Below are 25,001 nucleotides of genomic sequence, written 5' to 3' on the forward strand. Positions count from 1 at the left end.
CGAGTGTTACTCATATTTTTACCTCTGAATGGAATGGAGCAAAGGGTTGCCTTTGGGTACACAAAAGTATTTCTCAGAAAGAACTTATTATCTGCTTAAGTGTTTGGAGAAGTACCAGGAACTCAAAGTTTGTTTCATGTAGCATGCATTTTTTTTTTTCTTAAGATATATGGTCACTGTCTTACTCAGCTTGGGCTGTCAGCAAAGTACCATAGACTGCCTTAAACAACAAAAGTGTTTTTTTTCTCACAGTTGTGAGGGTCAGAAGTCCGAGATCCTGGTGCCAGTATGGTCAGTTTCCAGGGAAAGCTCTCTCTTCCTGGCTTGCAGGTGGCTTTCTTGCTGGGTCCTCCCCTAGTGGATGGGGGTGGGGTGGGGGACTTGAGGTGGGGAGACAGAGGGAGGGAAAGAACATGAGAGCTCTCTGCTGTTTCTTCTTGCAAGGGCACCGATCCCATCATGCAGGCTCTCCCCTCATAACCTCATCTATTCATAATTGCCTCCAAACCTCCCAAAGACTCATCCCCAGATGCCATCACATTGGGGATTAGGGCTTAAACATACGGTTTCTGGGGGGACCAGTTCAGTCCACAGCAGACAGATATTACCAGCAATCCATATCAGCCTGAGCTTACACTGGTACTTGTAGAGCATCTGGTTTAGGTCAGTGGTCACTTCAGTGCTCTTACAAGAAAGAAGGCCCTGTGCAATGGACCCTTGTAGGGCTGAATGAGTCAACCCACTGAATGAGGATCTGAAGGTAAGAAACTGTCTGGCAAAATGATTTTAGTGTTGGTATTACTAAAGCAAGGCATCCTCTCCCTTTCACCCTCATTCCTTCCTTATTTCTCATGCTAGAGGAGATGCATTGTCAAGACCAGCTGAGATTGGGGCCATGTTTATGATTGTGGACAAGTTGAATTCAGTGTGACTCACACCATTCTATCATTCCAGATTAATGATGGGTCCCAGAAATCAGCATTTTAATAGGCACTCCAAATGATCTTGGGGCAGATGGTCCTCATGTCACATTTAGAGAAACAGTGTTAGAAATCTTTTGTTTTTCAAAGTTACTTCCTACATAGATTCTCCATGAAGATAAGTAGCATTAGATCAGCTCTTTTATTTTGAAATAGCTGTATAATTTGTTCTAATTCAGAAATTGACTTCACACTTAACTCAGTGTTAGAATATTTTAAAGATAAAATCAAAACGACTCATGTGATATGTGTTGTATAGTACTAATATGCCACAGTTCAGCACAAATACACAATATGGAGACATTAGTTCTAAAAGAGGAAGAGATACTAAGAAAAAACTTCTAAATACTAAGAAATGTAAAGGAAAATTCATTAAAAATCATATTCCAGTATTTTAAAATCACACTCTTTGGAGAGAAGAGGTGGGGTTTTTAATAAGTGATTTTTGTTGTAGATAGCAACCATTAGATTAAAAAGCCCTGTCCATTAAGATGTGACACCTTAATAATGAGTTTATTTCCCCCAAGATAATGTATTTGAGTATAGATTGGAACTCTTCAGACATATATACTCTGCAAATATCTTCTGCAGTTATAGAAAATGTTAGTATCATTGGTAAGCACAAAATCCATCTTTTATGCCATATGGAAATTCTAGCCATTTGAAGAGTTCCAGTTTGTAGCTTCATAGTAAAAATATGAACCCAGTAAGTCAGTACCATTAGGAGTAAAAACATACTCCCTGCCACAATAACAGTATTTATCAGATTTGTTTAAAATCTTGTAATAGGGGGCGCCTGGGTGCCTCAGTTGGTTAAGCCACTACTTTCAGCTCAGGTCATGATCCTTCCTGGGATCTAGTCCCGCATCAGGCTCCCTGCTCCATGGGTAGTCTGCTCCCTCTGACCTCCCCTCTCATGCTCTCTCTCAAATAAATAAATAAAATATTTAAAAAAATAAAACCTTGTAATAGAGTTTGGTTTTGAAACAAAGTTCTCTTCGATGCAGTTCAGTGAATGCTATTTCCCAGTTCTTGTCCACCTAAAAGTCATCCTGATACCAACACACACACAGACACACACACACACACACACACACACACACACACACATTACAACACACCACAGCCCCGATCCAGTCTTGCACCTCCTTGTCTCCCACACTCACCATACACTCCACACACCTCACTCAGCATGCTACCCTACACAACATACATCCATACTACACTGATAGGGCATTTCATTAGTTTCAGAAAGATTATAATGTAATGGTTGCCAATAAGCACCCATATTTAAAAATTTTTGTCAACTAAGGGATTAAAATATATAAGCATTAAAAACATGAATTTTATTTTAATTTTTACTTTTTTATTTTAATTTTTATTTATTTTTTTAAATTTCTTTTCAGTGTTCCAGAATTCATTGTTTATGCACCACACCCAGTGCTCCATGCAACACGTGCCCTCCATAATACCCACCACCAGGCTCACCCAAACTCCCACCCTCTCCCCTCAAAAACCCTCAGTTTGTTTCTCAGAGTCCACAGTCTCTCATGGTTTGTCTCCTCCTCCAATTTTCCCCAACTCACTTCTCCTCTCCATCTTCCCATATCCTCCGTGTTATTTCTTATGCTCCACAAATAAGTGAAACCATATGATAATTGACTCTCTCTGCTTGACTTATTTCACTCAGCATAATCCCTTCTAGTCCTGTCCATGTTGATACAAAAGTTAGGTATTCATCCTTTCTGATGGAGGCATAATACTCCATTGTATATATAGACTATATCTTCTTTATCCATTCGTCCATTGAAGGGCATCTTGGTTCTTCCCACAGTTTGGCGACTATGGCCATTGCTGCTATGAACGTTGGGGTGTATATGGCCCTTCTTTTCACTACATCTGTATCTTTGGGGTAAATACCTAATAGTGCAATTGCAGGGTCATAGGGTAGCTCTATTTTTAATTTCTTAAGAAATCTCCACACTGTTTTCCAAAGTGGCTGTACCAACTTGCATTCCCACCAACAGCATGGGAGGGTTCCCCTTTCTCCACCCCCTCTCCAACAGTTGTTGTTTCCTGTCTTGTTAATTTTGGCCATTCTAACTGGTGTAAGGTGGTATCTCAATGTGGTTTTGATTTGAATCTCCCTGATGGCTAGTGATGATGAATAATTTTTTTTTATTTTATTTATTTTTTCAGTGTAACAGTATTCATTCTTTTTGCACAACACCCAGTGCTCCATGCAAAACGTGCCCTCCCCATTACCCACCACCTGTTCCCCCAACCTCCCACCCCTGACCCTTCAAAACCCTCAGGTTGCCCCAACCTCCCACCCCTGACCCTTCAAAACCCTCAGGTCGTTTTTCAGAGTACATAGTCTCTTATGGTTCGCCTCCCCTCCCCAATGTCCATAGCCCGCTCCCCCTCTCATCTCACAAAACAAACTGGGGGTTGCTGAATAATTTTTCATGTGTCTGTCAGCATTTGTATGTCTTCTTTGGAGAAGTGTCTATTCATGTCTTCTGTCCATTTTTTGATGATTGTCTGTTTTGTTTGTGTTGAGTTTGAGGAGTTCTTTATAGATCTTGGATATGAGCCCTTTGTCTGTAGTGTCATTTGCAAATATCTTCTCCCATTCCATGGGTTGCCTCTTTGTTTTGTTGACTGTTTCCTTTGCTGTGCAGAAGCTTTTGATCTTAATGAAGTCCCAAAAGTTCATTTTCGCTTTTGTTTCCTTTGCCGTTGGAGACATATCTTGAAAGAAGTTGCTGTGGCCGATGTTGAAGAGGTTACTGCCTATGTTCTCCTCTAGGATTCTGATGGATTCCTGCCTCACATTGAGGTCTTTTGTTCATTTCAAGTTTATCCTTGTGTATGGTGTAAGAGAATGGTCAAGTTTCATTCTTCTATACATAGCTGTCCAATTTTCCCAGTACCATTTATTGATGAGACTGTCTATTTTCCACTGTATATTTTTTTTCCTGCTTTGTAGAAGATTATTTGACCATAAAGTTGAAAGTTCATATCTGGGCTCTCTACTGTGTTTATTTTTACTTTTTAAAAGATTTTATTTATTTGAGAGTGGAAGCGTGCACAAACAGGAGGGAAGGGCAGGCAGAGGGAGAAGCAGGCTTCCCACTAAGCAGGGAGCCCGATGTGGGCTCGATCCCAGGACCCTGAGATCATGACCTGAGCCGAAGGCAGACGCTTAACCCACTGAACCACCCAGGAACCTATGATGCATTTTAATTTTAATAAAAATATTCAAACTGTGGTTAAAAGTATTCAAAATGTGCAAAAGGGTATAAGTGAAGAGCAAAAATCTCCCTTCTCTTATGGCTCCTAATTTCTACTGCTTGGAGCCCAGGTATAACCATAATTAAAAGCCTCTTGCGTTGCTTTCTGGAAATTGCTACAAATGCATAGGTATGTGTGTGCATACATAGGTGTGCATATTTATGTACATATATAAAGATGTATATATATAAATGCCATATTTATTTAATTTTAAAAAGTTGACCACCTGACACTAGTTGAGTAACTAGAATGGGGTGCTAGGCTAGCACTGTTGTCCTTGGAGTTAACATGCCTCTCTGGAACTCTTTGGTTATCACCTCTGAAGACCTAGGTTTGCCTGGCCACATTCCCTTGGTCTCCATATGGGAAGCCTTCTGCACTCCTCTCTTGGTTTGAGGTCAACGGAGGTGAGAATGGAGCGGGGGCTGGTAACTGTCTCTGATTTCTTCTGCTCCCAGACCCCCAGGGAGAAGAACAGTGTCCCCTTTAGCTAGTTTTCAGCCCCTGACTCTGTGAATATTGTTTTATCAATGGCGGAAAGTATTTCTGGAATATATATTACAGAAAGAAAGCATTTTTCTCCCTCAGCCATTCACTTTTAACTTGCCACTATTATTTGCTTCAAAAGTCAGTAATGTAAAAAGAGCTTTATCTGGTATTTTTGGTTGCAACTCACACAGAAAACAAAAATCACAGATATTTTAAAGGAGCTTATCTTGAGCATTTCAGTCAGCAAGAATGTTAGAACTGGCTAAGGGTGAAGATGCAGATCTGTATTTATAATAACAGCCATTTAAATAGTAAAAGTAATCACAATGTTAAAAAAAGTAATCACAGTGTTAAAAATTATGTTGTTTATTTAGCATCATTTTTCAGAGACTCAGAACTTCTAAAAAAGCTTTTTGTTCATGTGCTAATGAGGAAACTCTGGAGCACTTTGTAAATTTCCCTTTTACATCTGGGGTAAAGAAGTCCAAAGAAATGAATTTACTCACCATCACAGAAATTAAAATGTGAACCTGAATCACTGTACACATCAATTTAATGACATCACTTTCATAATGCAGCAAAATCTCAATGAATATGGTAGATATTAGGTACATTGTTCTGGATATTACAATTAGTGTCCAGTTGCTTTATTCATAAAATAATAGTAGTGATTTTTTTTAAGAGAGATGGGGAGGGGGATGGGAAGGGGCAGAGGGTGAGGGAGAGAGAAAAGGAGAGAGAGAGAGAATCTTAAGCAGGCTCCTTGCCTAGTATGAAGCTGGATGTGGGGCTTCGGGCTCGATCTCACAACCCTGAGGTCATGACCTGAGCTAAAAGCAAGAGTCAGAGGCTTAGCTGACTGAGCCACCCAGGTGCCCCAATAAGTAGTGATTTTTAAAGCATAAATCATACTATATCCTTTTACTTCAAAGAGGCAATTATATAATATTGGTAATTAAACAACTCATTACAAAGTCACAGTTATTTTCAACAAAGTAAGTTAGGTTTTTTTGGTGGGGTGGGGGCAGAGGCAAGATACCCTTAAGAGAAAAAGATAACAAAGGTAAGATCCTGAAAGATCCTTGGCCTAAATCCTAGGCTCCCCACCCCTGCCCGCATCAATTATTTTAATTAGTTAAAAATATGCAATGACTTGAGAGGATTCTTCTGTCCTAATTCTTTTTTTTTTTTAAAGATTTTATTTATTAATTTGACAGAGAGAGATCACAAGTAGACAGACAGGCAGGCAGGCAGAGAGAGAGAGAGGGAAGCAGGCTCGCCGCTGAGCAAAGAGCCCGATGTGGGACTCGATCCCAGGACCCTGAGATCATGACCTGAGCCGAAGGCAGCGGCCCAACCCACTGAGCCACCCAGGCGCCCCTCTTCTGTCCTAATTCTTGAAAAATTTGCTTTCTTTAGCCTCAAATCCTAGTGCTTTGGTGCCAAGAACCTGCTAGACCTCTATTTTCAAGACTTTTGAGACTAGTATGATTATTTATACGAGGTCCAGTGAGTTCCATCTTTACCAGAGCCACAAAGGAAGCATGGATATCTGGATATTGTTTATATTATTATTTCTTCCAAATGCCATTTTCTTTTGAACAGGAATCCTCGTTCTGATAGGCTATAGGCTCCTCTCTGGGCCCAAGCAGCCCATATTAGGTACAGGTGTAAATTTCAGGTGCCTTGTTTAGCAACTGATCCAGCTGCCCGTGGGCCCGCAGGTCAGCTGTAGGTGTTGCCTACTTAGAAAGGGCTGGATCTGTGGGAGGAAGCAATAAGCCCTAATAGTCTACAGTTGTTTTTCATTGCTGCTGATTAGGTCCATGGAGGGAAGCCCATCTCTGAGACGCAAGACGGTGATGCGGGAGAAGGGCCGGCGCCAGGCGGTCCGGGGCCCGGCTTTCATGTTCAATGACCGGGGCACGAGCCTTACCGCAGAAGAGGAGCGCTTCCTGGACGCTGCGGAGTATGGCAACATCCCTGTGGTGCGCAAGATGCTGGAGGAGTCCAAGACGCTGAACGTCAACTGCGTGGACTACATGGGCCAGAACGCGCTGCAGCTGGCAGTCGGCAACGAGCACCTGGAGGTGACGGAGCTGCTGCTCAAGAAGGAGAACCTGGCGCGAATCGGCGACGCCCTGCTGCTTGCCATCAGCAAGGGCTACGTGCGCATCGTGGAAGCCATCCTGAACCACCCCGGCTTCGCGGCCAGCAAGCGCCTGACCCTGAGTCCCTGTGAGCAGGAGCTCCAGGACGACGACTTCTACGCCTACGACGAGGACGGCACGCGCTTCTCGCCGGACATCACGCCCATCATCCTGGCGGCGCACTGCCAGAAGTACGAGGTGGTACACATGCTGCTGATGAAGGGCGCCAGGATCGAGCGGCCGCACGACTATTTCTGCAAGTGCGGAGACTGCATGGAGAAGCAGAGGCACGACTCTTTCAGCCACTCACGCTCGAGGATCAATGCCTACAAGGGGCTGGCAAGCCCCGCGTACCTGTCCTTGTCTAGCGAGGACCCGGTGCTCACCGCCCTGGAGCTCAGCAACGAGCTGGCCAAGCTAGCCAACATAGAGAAGGAGTTCAAGGTAAGCTCCGCGCTCCACCCCGGCTACCCTGCACGCTCATCTGCTTTCCTGCTGCCGCCTGGTGCCTCCCAAAGTTTGCTCTGGAATCAGTTTTGCCCAGCGGATTTAAAATAATGAGGAATTGGAAATGTCGTTCTGAAATGATTCGATGATTTCCCCTCTCGGCATGGTGCTGATAAATTCGCTTTGGGCTTGGGTGTGTACTGAATCAGAGAGCAATAGTTATGGTGCTGTTCTATGTGGATGAGCATTAAGTAGAACGCAAGACCGCCCCTCCCACGCCCACCCCTTTTGTTTAAAGGAGGGATTAGGTGTGACTTTTTGCCTCCCAAATTCTTCTTCCTCTTCTGTAGTTAGTGGTATGGTGGGCACACAACACAGAAGGGTATTTAGTTTTGCACGAAGTGTTTATTGGCCCAAACATCTCTATAGCCCTTTAATAGAAAGTCAAAAGACTAACATGAAATACAATTAAAGTCATTTTATTAATATGACAAAAATGCTTCTCCCTGAAATCCACAAATGTATATTCAGAGTGGTGAGTCATAGACATTGGGTCAACACAGAAATACAAGGATAGCAAATTGTTTTGTTTTAATGGATTTTTTTTAAATAAATGAATTTTTTCTAAACATCATTTCTAGTCCACAAGTAGTAGGATTTTTAAGCAGTATTTTTTTTAAATAAAAATTATACACGAATGATGGAACATTTTTATCTTTTATTCAGTTGCTACATCCTCTTATGTATTTTGGTTGGTTCTACCTATTAAATCTGGGCCAAAAGGAGATTTCATGGTTCTGGTGAAAGTCAGACTGTTTTTCAGCAGGTTCTTGTCTCCTGTTGTCCACCTAAGAAGATTATTGTAGACATCAATTCCTTAAATTATTTTCTGGATGCTTAGTTAATCTGCTTTTTAGCAGTTGTTTAGCAGTTTGGCAGTTGTGGTGTCAGAGCACAGAAAGAGTGATTATTCTGTCTTTCAGATCTTATTACAGTTTTTCATACTTAAGTGAGATTTGCACAAATGTGGCTAGCAATATAATTCAGGTTAAGGGGTTGCAAGAAAATGGTATGAAACAATGAAATTAAGCCATGAAAAGACATGGAGGAACCTTACATGCATATGACTAAGTGAAAGAACCCAATCTGAAAAGGCTACATACTATATGTTCCAACTATCTGACATTCTGGGAAAGGCAAAACTATGGAGATAGTAACAAGATCAGTATTGCTAGGAGTGAATGGGGGTGGGGGGAATAAATCAGTGGAGCGCAGAGTATTTTTAGGGCACTGAAAATACTCTATGACATTATGATGATGGATACATGTTGTTAAACATTTATCTAAACCCATAGAATTTACACCAAGAGAGAACCTTTATGTGAACTATGGACTTTGAATGATTATGATGTGTCAGTGAAGGCCCATCAGTTGTAAGAAATGTACCACTCTGGTGAGAGATGTCAATGATGGAAGATGTGCACGTTTTGGGGCAGGGCATATATGGAAACTATGTACCTTCCTCTTAATTTTATTTTGAACCTAAACCTGCTCTAGAAAAATGGTCTTTTTAAAAACAAAATCTTGGGGTGCCTGGGTGGCTCAGTGATTTAAAGCCTCCCCTTTCAGCTTCAGTCACGATCCCAGGATCTTGGGATCGAGCCCCACATCGGGCTCTCTGTTCAGCAGGGAGCCTGCTTCCTCCTCTCTACCTGCCTCTCTGCCTACTTTTGATCTCTGTCTGTCAAATAAATAAATAAAATTCAAAAAACCATATAATTCTTAAAAAAGAAACCAAAATCATAAAAAAAATGGCAGGAAGGTTTTGCATGTTTTTTGTTTCCCTTCCCCTACACACCAGATCACCTAGATATTCATCAACCTTCATCTTGTCCTGATAGAGATCTGGACTTAGCATAACTTGGTTATTATATTAAAATTTTTTCTGATGTAAGAGCAACACATATTTATTGTAAAAATGTGGAAAAATACAAAGAAAAAATAAATATCACCTTATATTTACTGTCTTTGAAGAGAATCGTCATGTGATATTTGAAAAGATGTATTTCCTTGGACTCAAAATGAATTATTTATTTATTTATTTTTAGGTTGTTGCTCTGAGTTGTCTCTGAGTAAATTGAAAACTTCAAATTCTGTTCAGAGAGAATAGAAAAGCATAGAAGTAAAAAAAAGTTCTAAATATCACTGTTTTGACCTGGTAATATAATTCTGAATTTATTTGCCACTATTTCAAATGTCATTCAAGCCCTTTTTTTTGCATTTGCTTAATAATATATTGAAAATCTGTAAGAGTCTACAAAAGGGCATATTTTCTAATATTATGCTTTAATAATTTATAAAAGATGATGATGTTTGCAATTCTGCCCAGAGAAGTCATCTCAGTGAAGCGATAGTTTAAAATTTCACAGTTTTCCCCTGAAGCTGGCTAAATCTGGATTGATAATACTTAGAACCTCCTTTACCCTGACTTGAAGAGTCACCTCTGATACCATTTCAAATGTGGGAAAATATTATGAGAGGCAAAGAGAGAAGAAAACACAACTGAATTTAAGAGAGAGTCCAGAAAGCTACCAAATATCTAAGGATATGCAAAAGTCATCTAAATCTCTCAGTTCCTTTTTCTGAACTAGACAGAAAGCACTTGTGTGGCATGACCCTCTCTGAGCTGGGACACAGATGGTTCTTCAGCAATTACAGTCTCTAAGGACAAGTCTCTCTCTCCTGACTAAATGTTTCTTTCCTTTCCTATTCTCGCCTTTCCTTATTATTCCTTTCATATCTGCCTTCCTTTCATCTCTTTGCCCTCTTGTCCTATGCTCCTGTCCATCCATCAGGGCTTTAGACAGACTGAGAAAATAGTGATTTCACAGCACAGACCCAGAGACTCTGAGCTTGGAAAGGGCAGTGGAAGTGAAGCTCATTTCTGAGATAAACAGGTCACCTAATTTGCCCTATTCCGTGTGTTCGCTGTATTATTTCCATAGAGAGGATGCACTCAAAATACTAGCCTTGAAATGAAAAAATAAGACGTACCCTAGTGGAAAAGAAGTGATTTTTTTCCCCCTTTTAGACACCTGTACCTGTTTCATCTTATCAGTGGCCTGTAAGATCAGCATCTCATGCCTCAAATTGCCATCCCTTAGCTGCATCCAAGAAGGTTCTCAGGCAGTGTGTAGTTTTCAGAGTTCCTTGAAGAATTCAGGAGGCATGATGCCGAAAACATGTGAAGGTCATTATCCCCAAAGGTTGAACATTCTAGGATATAGATTTAGATAAATTAATGGAGGACAGCCTGGTGACAGGTTATTAAAGAAATAGTTTGGATGTGCAAATGATGTCTGAAACTATTCTGAGAAACAGAATATTGGACAGGATGGACTCCAGGTCTGATCATTTAAATGTCAGTGGTAAGAAAGCTAGTCATTTATTAAACTGTGAGAATGCAAAGTGGGGATTCTCAATCCTGTGTCAACGATGCCCCCCCCCTTTTTTTAAAAAAGAAGAAGGCATTTGCCTCCCTTGTGTCTTGGTTTGCCTCTCTTTAAATTAGAAAAGCAATTTTTAACTTACATCACAGTAGAGCTGTGAGGAGAAGTTAAAGAAATATAATCCAAAAGCAAGATGGCACTTTATAAAGTAGGAAGATATTCTAGGAGTCCTCTGACTGTATAGACCTCTTATTTTACAACTGAGACCACAAAGCCTATTAGCCAAGGATCCATCTGCTAAGCCTAGATTTAGGCATCTTGGGTCCTGGGTCCAGATATTCTATCTAATGCGCTGTGCCTGATAACACCGAGGTAATTCTATAGTACTTGTTGTGTATGAAGCATGCCATAAGCATATAATCCTCATAGCAGCAGCATTATGTAGGCGTATTCTCATCAGAGAGGCTAAGTAAATGCCACAGGATCAGACAGCTAGTAGGTGGTAGATGCAGTGTTTGAACCCAGAAAATCTAGCTTTAGATTTGTGCTTTTAACCACTATACTCTTTTTGTTATCAGGGAAAGGATCTGACAGAACCAAGCCTCCTTAGAACTGAATTTCAATTTTTCTCTTACAGATAAAAAGGGATTAGAATGATGATTAAAGCATAAGCATTAAAATAAATGTGCTAAAACCTGTAGACAGGTTGTGACAAGGATGAGGCATCATCCCTTGGCTTGAGCAGGTCTTCAGGGCTTTGAGTTCCTGCTCTATACGGAAGGTAGCAGGTCCTTGTGGTAACCTCGTGGACAGCCATGATATTAGAAGAGTGGCACAATGAAGATGATTAAGCAAAACTCAAGAGAAAATTACTAGAAAATGCAGACCAGACAAATGGTCCAAGTCATGAAATAAAATACAGCTGGACCTCATGGTAGAGCTAGTATGGTTCTGCAGTGCAGACTTCAGGTAGATCCTTTTGCAACTGAGAAAAGGTTCTCTAGCTGTCCCCATCCATCTTTCCCTCGGAGCTCCACATATATTGATAAAGTGGCATCCCATGACCGCAAGAAAAGAAATTGCCGTTATCTCCAGCACTGATTATTTTCTGCACTTGGGCAACAGACTTCTTCCTGCAGGAAATGCTTACGGTGTTACGAAGACAAAGTGTTGTTTTTGCAATTCGTGTGACTGCCAGTTTTTGTTTCTTGATTGATATTTCCATGGATGTGAACAAACCACACAGCTTTCTTTAAGACAATTTACTGATTATGATTTCTTGAAACAATGAGTTATTATTCAGGTGTTACTGCAGAGGTGGCTACTGTTTCCTTCAAGCATTGAAATAGTCTCTCTTTTTTCTGATCAATGGAGAAATGGCCATCCTATATTGTACCAAATCTTATAGAACAGTCTGAACTGAGGAGTAATATGAGGAAATTTCGTCTAAAAAAATTGCATTAAAAGGGGAGCTTTATATGGAAACAGACATGAATTTAATACTTCTTCTGGATGCTATAATAAAATATTTCATTAGTCTTTCAGGAATGGAAGGCAGATGGATATTTAACTGACACTCTGCATAGAAACCAGAGGCTGAACATTTTATTAATTTTACCAGTTGCATGATACCAGCTTGAATGGAAACCAAAGATTGAAGTTTTTATTCATTTTATCTATTCTCTTATGAGGGGAGAAGGATTAACTGTAACTGTTCCTTATCTGAATTTCTGATATCTGAAATGGAAACTCTTCTAGACTGTGTAGCCTTTAAACAACAGTCTTTCTTCTTTAGTCAGTGATGTGATTTTTGCCCATCAAGTCAGTTATTTATTTAGAGAAAAAAATTAGGGGCACCTGGGTGGCTCAGTGGGTTAAGGCCTCTGCCTTTGGCTTGGGTCATGGTCCCAGGGTCCTGGGATCGGGCCCTGCGTCAGGCTCTCTGCTCAGCGGGGAGCCTGCTTCCCTTCCTCTCTCTCTGCCTGCCTCTCTGCCTACTTGTGATCTCTGTCAAATAAATAAATAATCTTTTAAAAAAATAAAGAAAAAAATTAAAATTCTTCATTTTTTTTAAAGTAGGATTTATGGAAGCCTGGAAATTTTGCTGTGCTAGGTATTACTTGGTTATTAGACATGTACAGTACCTCAGGCCATATTGAAATGGGGAACTCTGTTTTCCTCAAGTGTGCCAAATCAGACCATCATCCAGTTAACTTTCTTAAAAATTTTAGTGAAAGCCGTAGAAGTAGAACTGGGATTTCTGAAAGTAAGATACTTTCCCAGCAGATGGTCATTGATACCTTGACTGGAACCAAAGGGCTAGAAATAGAACTCCATTCAGAAGGTAACAGGGAAGGCTGCCAAGTGACTTCCTTATCCCAGTCCATGGCACTATATAAATATGCTAATGAAATTAAAGATTCACAGACTATTTTTAGCAAGGTGTTAGTTCCAGTGGCCTGGAAATTTTCTCTCAGGTATTGATATTCTGCAACCCCTGAGAATTCAATTACATATAATCAGACATTTCTTTCCTTCCAGTTCTGCAGGACATGATAACCTTCAGACAAACAAGGAAAAATACCTCCTCTCTCTGTTGGTGCCTGTCCATCCCTTTTCATTCACTAGAAACCAGTCATTCTTAAACATAAGTGCGTATCATAAACACATGGAGAGTGTTTACAGATTACTGAGCCCTCTCTTCAGTTTCTAGGTCGAAACAACTGAGCTGGGATCCGAGATTACATTTCTAATACAAGTCCAAGTGCTGTTGAAGCTGCTGATTGTAGGACTACACTTTGAGAAGCTATGTCTCCAGCAAGGCAACGGAGAATAGAAACTGAACAAGTTATTTTCATGGATAGTCTATCTTCTATGTCAGATCGCCACTTCAGAAAAATTACCATTTAAACCAATTTTCACTACAGAAATGGTTTTCTTTTGGTTCTAAGGAAACTATTGTTTATATGAGAGATGCAGCTCTTTTTGGTCCTCAGGTCTGTGCCCATTAGCATTTAGCCAACATCTCTTAATACAAACCAGGAACAAACGTGCATACCATTTTCAGAGCTGCTTTGTGTGAGTGGGTGGATTGCAGAAGGCACTGGCTGAGATCGGGAGTGGGGGCAAATCCTGCTTGTGTCTAACTCAGCAAGCCTTGCATCCATGTAGAAACAGTAGCTTCCAACCCAGAAGAAGGGACCGCTTTTTGTAATTCACAAAACTCTAAACACTTTCCATTGAATTAAAGCAAATTCCTTGAATTAAACTTTAAAACTCTTGTTCTTAGAATGACTACCGGAAGCTCTCCATGCAATGCAAAGACTTTGTGGTGGGTGTGTTGGATCTTTGCCGGGACTCAGAAGAAGTAGAAGCTATTCTGAATGGAGATCTTGAATCCGCAGAGCCTCTAGAGCTACACAGGCATAAAGCTTCACTGAGTCGTGTCAAGCTTGCTATTAAGTATGAAGTGAAAAAGGTGAGTGGCCTGCTTTTATCCAGCACCATATTGGAATAAACATGGAATATCAACCATGCCATAATCCCGGGAAAATGTTTCAAATTATAAAGATGTTATTGATAAAAGATTTTTTTGTCATTAAAGAGATTAAGTAAAATATGGTGAAGTTGTGAGTCAGATATCTAGCTTCTGCAATCCTGTCTACTTTTTGTCTGCTGTGAGACCTTGGATAAGTCATAAAACTTCTTTAAACTTCAGTTTCCTCATGTGAATGGAGGATAATCTCTCCTATCCATCTCAGAAAATATGATTTCAGTGGATTGAGATACACAAAAGAACTTTGTGAACTGCTCATTACAATGCAATTAAAAATAATAAAATGTTACTTGTATACATTGTCACTGTTACAACTGTCATGTTAATCCTTGTGACAAGCCTATGTTACTATCCATTTCACCTATAAAATAGGTGAAATAGATGATGGCATTTCTAATCTACAAGGAAACTAAGGTTTGCCAAGCTTAAGTAATGTGTCTAGGTCCAGAGCCATGGATACCAGAAATAAAATTTATGATTCCTTTTTTACTCTGTTTATTGCAGATAAACTGTTAAGTGTGTATATTTGCTGCTTGTATAGGGCTTGTAAATCATGAAAATTGTAGTTATGATGTTTTACTATAATAAAAATCTCAGTTATCTCTAACCTAGCAGCATTTATATGTTATATAACTGATATTTTTTGTACTCTAAGAGAAACTGACAAGTCACCAAGAAGTAAGCTGTTTTCAGGAATACATGTAGTTTCATGAACTGCTTAATCTCTGCATAGCTGAATTTTCTCTTCTCCCTGCATGGTGCTTAAGAGGGCAGGGAGCCAGCCTGCAGGGGTTCAAGTCCTCAGTTAACCACCCGTTCCCTGTGTGGCCATGGGCAAGTCACCCAGCCAGGCCAAGCCTCAGTCTGCTCAGTTAATGAAGTAGGGACCACAAAAGCCACTGCTTTTTCAGTAGTTTATAAGATTATAAGAGCTAATGCATATAAAGTAATTAGCACAGGTCTAGTACATGGGGATTATTCAACATGTATTAGCTGATAACATTTCTACATTATGAAAATTCATTCTCAGAATGATGACTCTTAAACAAGCTCAGCTTTTCATCATCAAACACAGATTTCATGTTCATTGTGTTGGGTTCTGTCCTCAGTAATAGGCTACAGTCATTTTAGGCGGAAAGGAATTTAGTAAGGGATCTGAGGAGACTCACAGAATCATTAGAGATGGACAAACAAGTCTATCTAAGTTGCACCCCCGGAAGCCTTACTCAGAACCAGGGCCAGAACGGAATCCTGTGCATATGCCGCTGACCTGTGGAACGGAGGAAAGTGTGGGCACCCTACCAGCAAGTGAGCGTCAGGGAAACTTCTCTCTTTCCTCTTCTCTCCTTGTATGCGTGCATGTGTGCACACACACACACACACACAGATTCTACCACAATCTAGAGAACTTTCACATACAGTGTTCACAAGGTTTTAGTCAACTGTTAATCACAGATCTCCCATCAACCTAATAAGATGGGGGAAATGTGAAGATTCTTAGTAAATACTGATGTAAAATAACTTTTCAAGGAATTGCCATTTAAAAGTAAATTGGCTCAACTGCCTTCCTCTCAGAGTATTCTTTTTTATTTTAAGTTTTTATTTTTTAATTCCAGTTAGTTAACATACAGTGTAACGGTAGTTTCAAGTGTACAATATAGTGATTCAGCACTTCCATACAACACCCGGTGCTCATGGTAAGTGCACTCCTTAATCCCCATCACCTATTTCTTCTGTCCCCCACCTTCCTCACCTCTGGGAACCATCACTGTGTTCTCTGTAGTTAAGAGGCTGTTTCCTGGTTTGCCTCTCTCTCTCTCTCTCATTTTTTCCCCCTTTTCTTGTTTTGTTTCTTAAATTGCACATATGAGTGAAATCTTATAGTTCTTGTCTTTCTCTAGAGCATTCTTACTAGTTGAGGTTTTCTATATTAAAGGAAAAAAGATAATTTTGAATAAGATTAATATTAAACCATTTTTAGAAATCTGTCTGGACATTTATTCACAGATCTTGCGATACACACCTCTTTTCTTTAGTGCCTGAGAGGAAAGAATTGATTTCAGTTGTCACTGATTCTTTATCATTACTTTGAAAGTGTCATATTAGCAGAGACAGTTCATCTATAGATGTACATCTGTTAAACTGTCTTGAGACAGTGAATGTCTTCCTGGCATGTTAATCTTCAATAAATTGATGTGTAGCTTACAACGTATAAAGTGTCATTAATAATAAATTTGTTATCAGTCAAATAACTGCCAGGAAACAACAAAATAATATATTTGAAACTGAAAGGAGATTTAGGGCTTTGCAGGTGTTTGTGGGTTTGTTTTATGTTATAAAAGGGATATAAGTTAAAGTATTTTATTTGGAAGCTTCACTCAATGTATATAAAAATCTTTATTCTAGCATGCCCAAAAAAGCCCAAAAGACTTCCTTCATTCTTCACAACATTCATGTGTCTCCATCTAGCAAGGAGGAAAGATACCCCATCCCTTCTGGTGCTTCCTTTTTCCTTCATCTCATTTCCAGTCCTGAAGCGAAACCACTTCTTGGGTTACAGTGGTACGTGAACCCTACCCACTGTGACACTGAGGTAGTCCAAAAGGTAGTCCACAGCTCCGAAAGGCACCGTTTCTGCCTGGGTGGCGTGTGACTCAGGGTTCCCCAATTGGAGGCTCGAGGGATAGGCTACATGCAAGGCATTGGGGTTTCAAAATATATGTGATAGAATTTTTTTCTTCCTGATAACATAATAACCTTATATTTTATTCAAATCAATTCATAATTCCACCAAGGAAACCAGTTTTGTGTAATGGTAAGCTGTTTCCCACAAGAGATTCAGAAAGTCTCTTCCGCCACGTGCCCAAGAGGTACTCCCGCTCTGGTTCCGAGACTACTAGCTTCTCTCTGACCTTACAGTCCCCAGAACTCAGATCTTCCCTAGGAATCACACCATGAGTTCTACCCAGGCCTTACAGAGCTCAGTGGCAGTTAGTCAAGAAAATGAAAATATGAAAAGACCTGAAGAGGAGAGATCTGAACATTTTTTTTAAGACAGTGAGAGAAAGAGAGAGTGTACACCAGTGTGCACATGTGGGGGAGGGTCAGAGAGAGTGGGAGAGAGAACACTAAGCAAGCTCCACACCCAGCATGGCGCTCAGTGTGGGGCTTGATCTCATGACCCTGAGATCATGACCTGAGCTGAAATCAAGAGTCAGGTGCCTAACTGACTGAGCCACCCAGGTGCCTGATCTGAACATGAGTTTCTGTTTATGTGAGAAAGAACTTTCTAATATAAAAGTAGTCAAAGAAATAACAAAAAGGCAAACAATCTGACAACCTACAATTTAAAACTTGTGAACACAGAAAGATCATAAAAAAGTAAAGGGCAATGTGAAAAAGGTATAATTCTTCAATTCTAACATACAAAAGATTGATATTCTTAATGTCCAAAAAGCTCAAATAAATTTTTAGGAAAAATTTCTAGAGCTCTGCAGAAAAATAAGCAGAAGGCTTGAATGGGCAACTCACAGAAAATTCAAATGGCTAACAAACAGATTTAAAATTTTCAAACCCTCTGGTACTAAAATAAATGCATCCTAATATACAAATAATATTTCCTGTCTCAAATTATTAAAGAATAAAAAGTATTCTCAGTGCCTTTGGTGAAATGGACAATCTTATGCTACTGATGAGGAACAAACAATAATGTGTTCTCTGGCAGGCAGTGGATGTTTTCAATTATCCATCCCAGAATCATTTCTGGGGTACCTCTAAGGTAAATAATAAAACTGGAAAGATAGTAAATATTATTACTATTTGTAGAGTTACCCATGTTATTCTACAAAAAAGAATGGAAAAAACAATGAATTTTGAAACACTGAAAAGAAATAAAATAAAACGGAAAAAATTTTAACTCAAAAAAAAAAAAAGAATGGAATAGAGTGGAAGATAAAATTTGATTTTTTGAAAGAGTACAGAAGATTAACTTTTAGGCAAAAACATCAGTTATTTTCCAGTTAGAATAATAGATTATTTACTTCCCCCCAAAAGCTCTGAGTTTTAATTCTGCCTGTGCCTCTGTCTTCTGTGCAAGTTGAGGATGAACATCAGTCCCTTCTCCTGCGTAGAAATAACTGCTCCTAGTAAGCTCCGTCCATTCTTTGGAAGTCCTTGACAAATGTTAAAAAAAAAAAAAAAGATACTAGAAACAGCTAGACCATCAAATGTGGAAAACTGAGCTATTGAGAAAGGGGAGAAATTTCCTGGGTTCTTCCTCTTCATTCTCTTACTTTCTCCATGGTGAGATTAAACTATAGAAATATCTAGAAAAGAGACATGCAGTAATATATGCACATACAGTTACCTATTGTGTATGAAGAAAGTGTGCTTTCCCTAATTCCCAAATCTGAACAATGCAATGAGAGTGGTAAATATACAACAGAGACCTTGGGCAGAGTGCATGTGCTGGCCGGTGCCATCCAGAGTCTCACACTGGGCAGACTCTGGGCCAGCTTCCTGCCCAGCACCAAAAAAAGAACAGAACACTTTGCACTCTGGGTTCGAAATCCTGCAAACTTATACAATGTAAGTTTTTCGTGTATTTCATAACTCAAAGAGCTTTAAAAAGAAATTGAACGACGTAGCTTTTATTCATAGCAGTATTTTAAATGGTATGAATTGTGCCTCCAACCATGTCATTAAAAACAAAAACAGAGTGTTCCTACCATATTTTTGTACAATAGTAGTCCCATGAAGATAGTTCTTGTAAGGGCTGATTTGATGATAAGACAGTGTAACGTGAATGTTTTTTTAAGTTGAAAATTATCTCATTGTTTTCCATTAACCTGTCTTGATTAGCAGTTCAGTTTACAATCTGTTAGTCATTTGGCAGGGAAAAAAAATGTTTCTTCTCCGTGCTACAGTAGTTTTGTTCCATTGAAAGATTGAGATATTCTTGTGTGTCAAGCATTCTCCTTTTAAATCAGAAAACCTCAAATAAGGGCATTATTTTTGTACCGATTTCAATTTGCTGGTCCACTGAAGTTAGAATGCAGCATACAAATTTTAACCAACTGGCTATGACTGGTGTGGCAGCCTAGGAGACTTTTTAGGAAGTAAACAATTTTAAGAGAGAAAGGTCACTGCCTCTTTTTGAAGTCCTTGAAAAGAACAGAACTCATCTCCCAGGGGGATTAACTTTTTTCCCTCACTTGTTATTATTGCATTTATTTTATTTTATTTTATTTTTTTAGGGTTCCTTGTGTGCGTGCATTAGGATTTTAAATTATTGGAAGAAAATATCCACGTGTGCTTGAATTGAGAGGAATGAATAGATACCATATGCTGGTGTATTACTTAAGAAGAGAGTAGAATTAACAGTACGGGAAATATAATTGTTAAGCCAGATTTTCAAGTGTTACAAGTAAAATGCAAACACCACAATTTGGGCTACTATTTAACATATATTAAGTGTTTGCACTACATTGTGCAAGTCACAGTGGGTCAAAGATCGATCACTACATAATGCCATATGAAAAGCACTGATAGCTATCACGTCTTTAAGGGCTGTGCAACCTATACATACAGTCCAATTAATGCCATAAAGCACAGCTTCAGATTTGAAGATTATCTGGAAGAAGAGGTGCAAGAAGAGGGAGCCATGCTGCAACATTAATATTTCTGTCTTCAGGAGTTAAAACCTAAGAATGAAAGGCTGGACACTCACAAAAGCAGAATTTGTCCGTTAATTCTATATGGACCCATGTCACCTGTCTCTCAATTTCATGGCGATTTTCTATCTTGCAGAAGCCCTCAGCCTATTAAAAAAGGGGGGGGCATGTTGGCTTCCCAGGGTAATCTGATTGACGACACTGTCTCTTCCACCTGTGGATTTCTCCAAAGGCACTGTTCCCCAGCCTCAGCTGAGCCTCACTGGAGGCAAAGGAGGGCTTTTTATTGGCATCTGTCCAACTTCTCACAAATGCAGACCCTCCAAACTGCAAGACTTTCAGACCAACAGTCAAACTAGTACTATTTTAAATGTTGATTATTTATCTTGGCAAGCATAAGGAGACTGTCCCCATTATTTTTAAAGATTTATTTATTTATTTGAGAGAAAGCAAGCAAGTGAGTGAGCCTGGGGCAGGGATCGGGCAGGGGCTGATGTGGGGGAGAGACTTTCAAGCAGACTCCCCGCCAAGTGTGGAGCCCAGTGTGGGGCTGGATCCTATGACGATCCCAAGATCATGACCTGAGCCTAAATCAAGAGTTGGATGTTTAACCCACTGAGCCACCCAGGTGCCTCTCCACTTTTTTTTCATTTTTTATTGAGCGCTTTACCGTGCACCCTAGAACAGGAAAGCCATATCACTTTATGCATACTGATGCTTCCATTTTCACCTTATTCTACCAGATACCTAACACAGTGCCTGGCTCACAGGAAAAGTGTACGACATTTTGAAGAGTGAATGAATAAATGAATGAATGACATGTAGGAACTCAGAGGAGATGAGAATTTTTAACACAGGAGGGGGGGGTGAGCAGGAGGAAGATGGTCCAGTAGAGTATAGGGCAGAAGTGGAAAGTTAGCAGAGTTCTCAACAAGAACCCTAGAAAGTTGTCACCAAGCCCCCAGCATTTTCAGCCTTGATTGTATTTTATCACAAGTTAAAGTAATGACTGTATTAATCAAAAATCAGAACTTCGGAGGAGTGGCAGGCTCTTGAGTCTGGAAAGAAGATCTGATATAGACCTAGCAACTAGCAATGACCAGTGAGTGAGCTCTAGGACCTGGGATTTTTACAATTGAATAGAAAGACACTTATAAAATATGCTTTTTCATATTGAACTCATTAAGTGAGAAAATATAGCATCTTCTTTGTAGTACTTTAAATCTCCCAAATCCTCCCAGTTTGTATTACTGAAATAAATTCAGTTAAGTACTTGAAATCTAATATTTGTAAACGCATCCTTTCCCCTTCTACCAGCATTCAAGACCCTTTATGCCCAGTGGCACAGCTGTCACCAGAGCGGTTCTCACCAGACTTCTCAGAGGGCAGTTGCACACAGGGGCAAAAGTGGGGATTTGGGGGAATTTGCATCTCTACTGCCTACCCTGGGAGATGAGGTTTTGTTTTTTGACTTTATTCTTATTTTTTTTCCCCATTTTATTTATTTTTTCAGCGTAACAGTATTCATTCTTTTTGCACAACACCCAGTGCTCCATGCAAAACGTGCCCTCCCCATCACCCACCACCTGTTCCCCCAACCTCCCACCCCTGACCCTTCAAAACCCTCAGGTTGTTTTTCAGAGTCCATAGTCTCTTATGGTTCGCCTCCCCTTCCAAATTTTTTTTTAATAAACATATAATGTATTTTTATCCCCAGGGGTACAGGTCTGTGAATCGCCAGGTTTACATACTTCACAGCACTCACGATAGCACTTATTTATTATTTTTAATTAGAAGAGCTAATGAGAAACTATTAGAAACCTGTTCATTTCCTAGATGTGTTATTAATAAATAGCCAAATAACTTGAGGAATAGCCTAGAGTTGCTAAGAATCATTAGGATATCAGGATCATTAACTAGAACTTGATTAAAGATGAACCCTTCACCTGGTGGGGACTGGCGCTGTTTTCTTTGCCTCTACGAGTTTGCAAAAAAAAAAAAAAAAAAAAAACCCAACCAAATAAACAAACAAAAAACATTTCATGAGTACTTCCTAACAGGTTCATTGTTATTTTTTATTCTGTTTTTTTTTAGAAGATAGTGAATGATACCTTGATTTTTGTGTTGGTAAACACATAAAAGATATGTTGGTACTCATAGTTGATTTGTGAATAACGCTAAATAATTTCTAAGTTTGGGCAAAGTGTACCTGGTCATTCAAAGACAGGTGTATCTAGTCACAAATGGGCATCTGTTGATGTAGGGGCCTTTTCACATGCGCCTGACTACAAATACATTCTGCTACCTGCATAAGGACAGGCCTTTCATGAAATCCCAGTCCTTCTGAATAGATGCTGGCAGATGACTTAGCAAAACCAGACGGCACAATAAAAGAGCAGGGCTGAAATAACTTAATTTGCTCAGTTTTTCCTGGTTAGAAATGTAGTTACAAAGAGCTGTTGGAGATGCATGTCCGTGGTTTTTGACCTGCGAGAGAGGAAGCAACAAAAAGAGGACGGATTACTGAAACAGGAAGGAAGGGACATTTGATGCCAGTTCCTGGAGACAGTGCAAGTGTGGACCAAGCATAGTTCTTGCCAGTTTTGGCTTTTTGCAGATCTTTGCAGATTTGCAGTGGTAGTACATACATGTACATAGCGCATGTCGTGTGTATATTTTTTCCTACGTGTAGCATTTTAGGAATTGCTTGTGAAACTTGACACATTTTTCTTTTAGCTGTAGTCTACAGTAAACAAAACGACTGTTCTTTTCCATCTTGAACCAAACATAAGTAAGCTGGCAGACAGTGGGATGGGACACATTTCCACAAAGGAAAGCATACGTCACCTAGATTCTGGAGAGGAATCTGTGAATTACAGGGACTTTCAATCAGAAAGAACTGTAATTAAGGACAACATCAATTTTACCCTCTTGTTGCCAAGTTTAATTCTACTAGTTCTGAAGCAATTTTGGGAAGTGGAGGGAAGGTAAAGGAGCATATTCTAGTGCCTATATTCCAGAAAAGTGCATATTAATATCCTTAGGATGCACAAGTGTTCAGCAGCTGAAGTGTCCTCAATGGTACAGTAACCTACGTCTCTTTCTGCCCACAGTTTGTGGCTCACCCCAACTGCCAGCAGCAGCTCTTGACAATCTGGTATGAGAACCTCTCAGGCCTGCGGGAACAGACCATAGCTATCAAGTGTCTGGTTGTGCTGGTTGTGGCCTTGGGCCTCCCATTTCTCGCCATTGGCTACTGGATCGCACCATGCAGCAGGGTACGTGTTTTTCTCCATCTGTTTCCTCAGTGGTTCATGTACCATGTGCTTTAGGGATGAAAAAAGAAAAAGCTCCCTACTTAAGTCTCTTGTCAATTTTATCCTGAATGGTAATTGACTCAGGAACACAAATTCTGCTTTTTAATGACTGGATACATTCAAATAAGGGAGGAAAAAGGATCTGGTACTAGTGGGATAAACCACGTTTGAAGGCATGTGATACTTAATCAGGTTTTTAGGATAAAATCCCCATGGTAGTCAAGAGGAAAATCTACCTGGGTGAGGTGGCACTTTGCTAATTCTGTTGACAGCTTAATAAACAGAGAGCCAGCTGAGTTGGCCTGTGGTAGGAGAACAGCCCTACAGCAGTGGTACCAAGAAGCAGTTAACCTGAGAACAGGAAGGGTGACTTGTTGAAACCTGTCAAGAGACCTGAGGCTGAGTGTATTAAGTGCAGTCACGAACAGTGGTGTTAATTTGAAGAATTCCAGAAAGTACATGCCAGGTTCCCCTGGCTGTTTGTTCCTTCAGAAGATTCTAAAAAAGGTAGAATTTGGGTTGGGGGCTTTGGAATTTTTAGATGGTTTATCTATTTAGTTTTGCTTGAATCGTTTTGTTTACTACCTTTATCCCTCTTTCAACTTGACAGTATAGACTCAATTTAATTGTGCCTCATAGATCTCCCAACAAGATATGGGAAGGAATACTAGTCATGCTGACAGAATCTGTATTGGGTTTATAAAGAGCATTGCTGGGGAGAAGAAGCTGTTGTGAGATCCTTTAATCCTGTTTTTATATTCCAAAGTCTGATTTTGTTTAAATCGGAGACAGTTTCAGGAAAAGAGTCAAGGCCACTTACAAATGATCCTGGAAATCTGTCATCTTTCTGGCTCAGTAGTCTTTCTGGCAGAGGGAGGCCCCCTCTGCAGGAACCATACACATGTGAGAATATTTATCCCTTTCACTTCATGGTTGAGCTGCCCCTGCCACTGAAGGCAAAGTCTGTCATTCTGATCAGTTTTGATGAGTCGATTAACTTCCTTTATTATGTATCATGGGAAAGTACCTTACCATTCCTCCAATATATGAACCCTTAAGTCTAAAATATATAAATGATGAGAGAGGATGCGTTAAAGCAAAAATCATTTCCCCTGCAAATAATTTCCCTTCCTGAGGGAAATGACCTGGAAAGGTCCGATTTTTAAGTGTTCATCTTTGGGGGCAGCTTAATCCGTTAAAACATTGAAGTCTACTCCTTTATTCTCTTCACTTAGAAAAGTGCAGCTCTTATAAATGGTATGGTGAGGGATGCCTGGGTAGCTGAGTCAATTAAGCTTCCACCTTCAGCTCAGTTCATGATCCCAGGGGCCTGGGGTCGAGTCCTGCAGCAGGCTTCTTGCTCAGCGGGGAGCCTACTTCTCCCTCTGCCGGTGGCTCTCCCTGCTTGTTCTCTCTCTCTGACAAATAAATAAATAAAATCTTTAAAAAAAAAAATAAATGGTGTGGTGAACTCTTTGTCCAGTGGAGACGGTTAAAGGAGGGAATCGAATTGTTGCTGGAGCCCACCTTTGTATCTACTGTAACCACCTAGACTGTGGCAAGAAGACAGCATAGCAAGAGCTCCCTACATGTATCCCATCTTTAAGATCGGCGTGCTGCTTTATTTCCATGTATCCCATCTTT

At 40.0% G+C, this 25,001-nt stretch overlaps 1 protein-coding gene across 4 annotated transcripts in view; it reads left to right on the top strand.

Annotated features, from left to right (window-relative positions):
• TRPC3 (transient receptor potential cation channel subfamily C member 3) overlaps positions 1-25,001 on the top strand; it is a 72,159-nt gene that overhangs the window by 13,313 nt on the left and 33,845 nt on the right. For all 4 annotated transcript variants that reach the window (XM_045997186.1, XM_045997183.1, XM_045997184.1 and 1 more), the window contains exons 2-4: positions 6,589-7,360; positions 14,102-14,290; positions 23,154-23,318. In XM_045997186.1, the coding sequence (XP_045853142.1) occupies positions 6,589-7,360; positions 14,102-14,290; positions 23,154-23,318 (1,126 nt within the window). The remainder of the gene's footprint in view (positions 1-6,588; positions 7,361-14,101; positions 14,291-23,153; positions 23,319-25,001) is intronic.

Source organism: Meles meles, chromosome 2 (assembly GCF_922984935.1).
Source record: "Meles meles chromosome 2, mMelMel3.1 paternal haplotype, whole genome shotgun sequence".
Classification (NCBI taxonomy): domain Eukaryota; kingdom Metazoa; phylum Chordata; class Mammalia; order Carnivora; family Mustelidae; genus Meles; species Meles meles.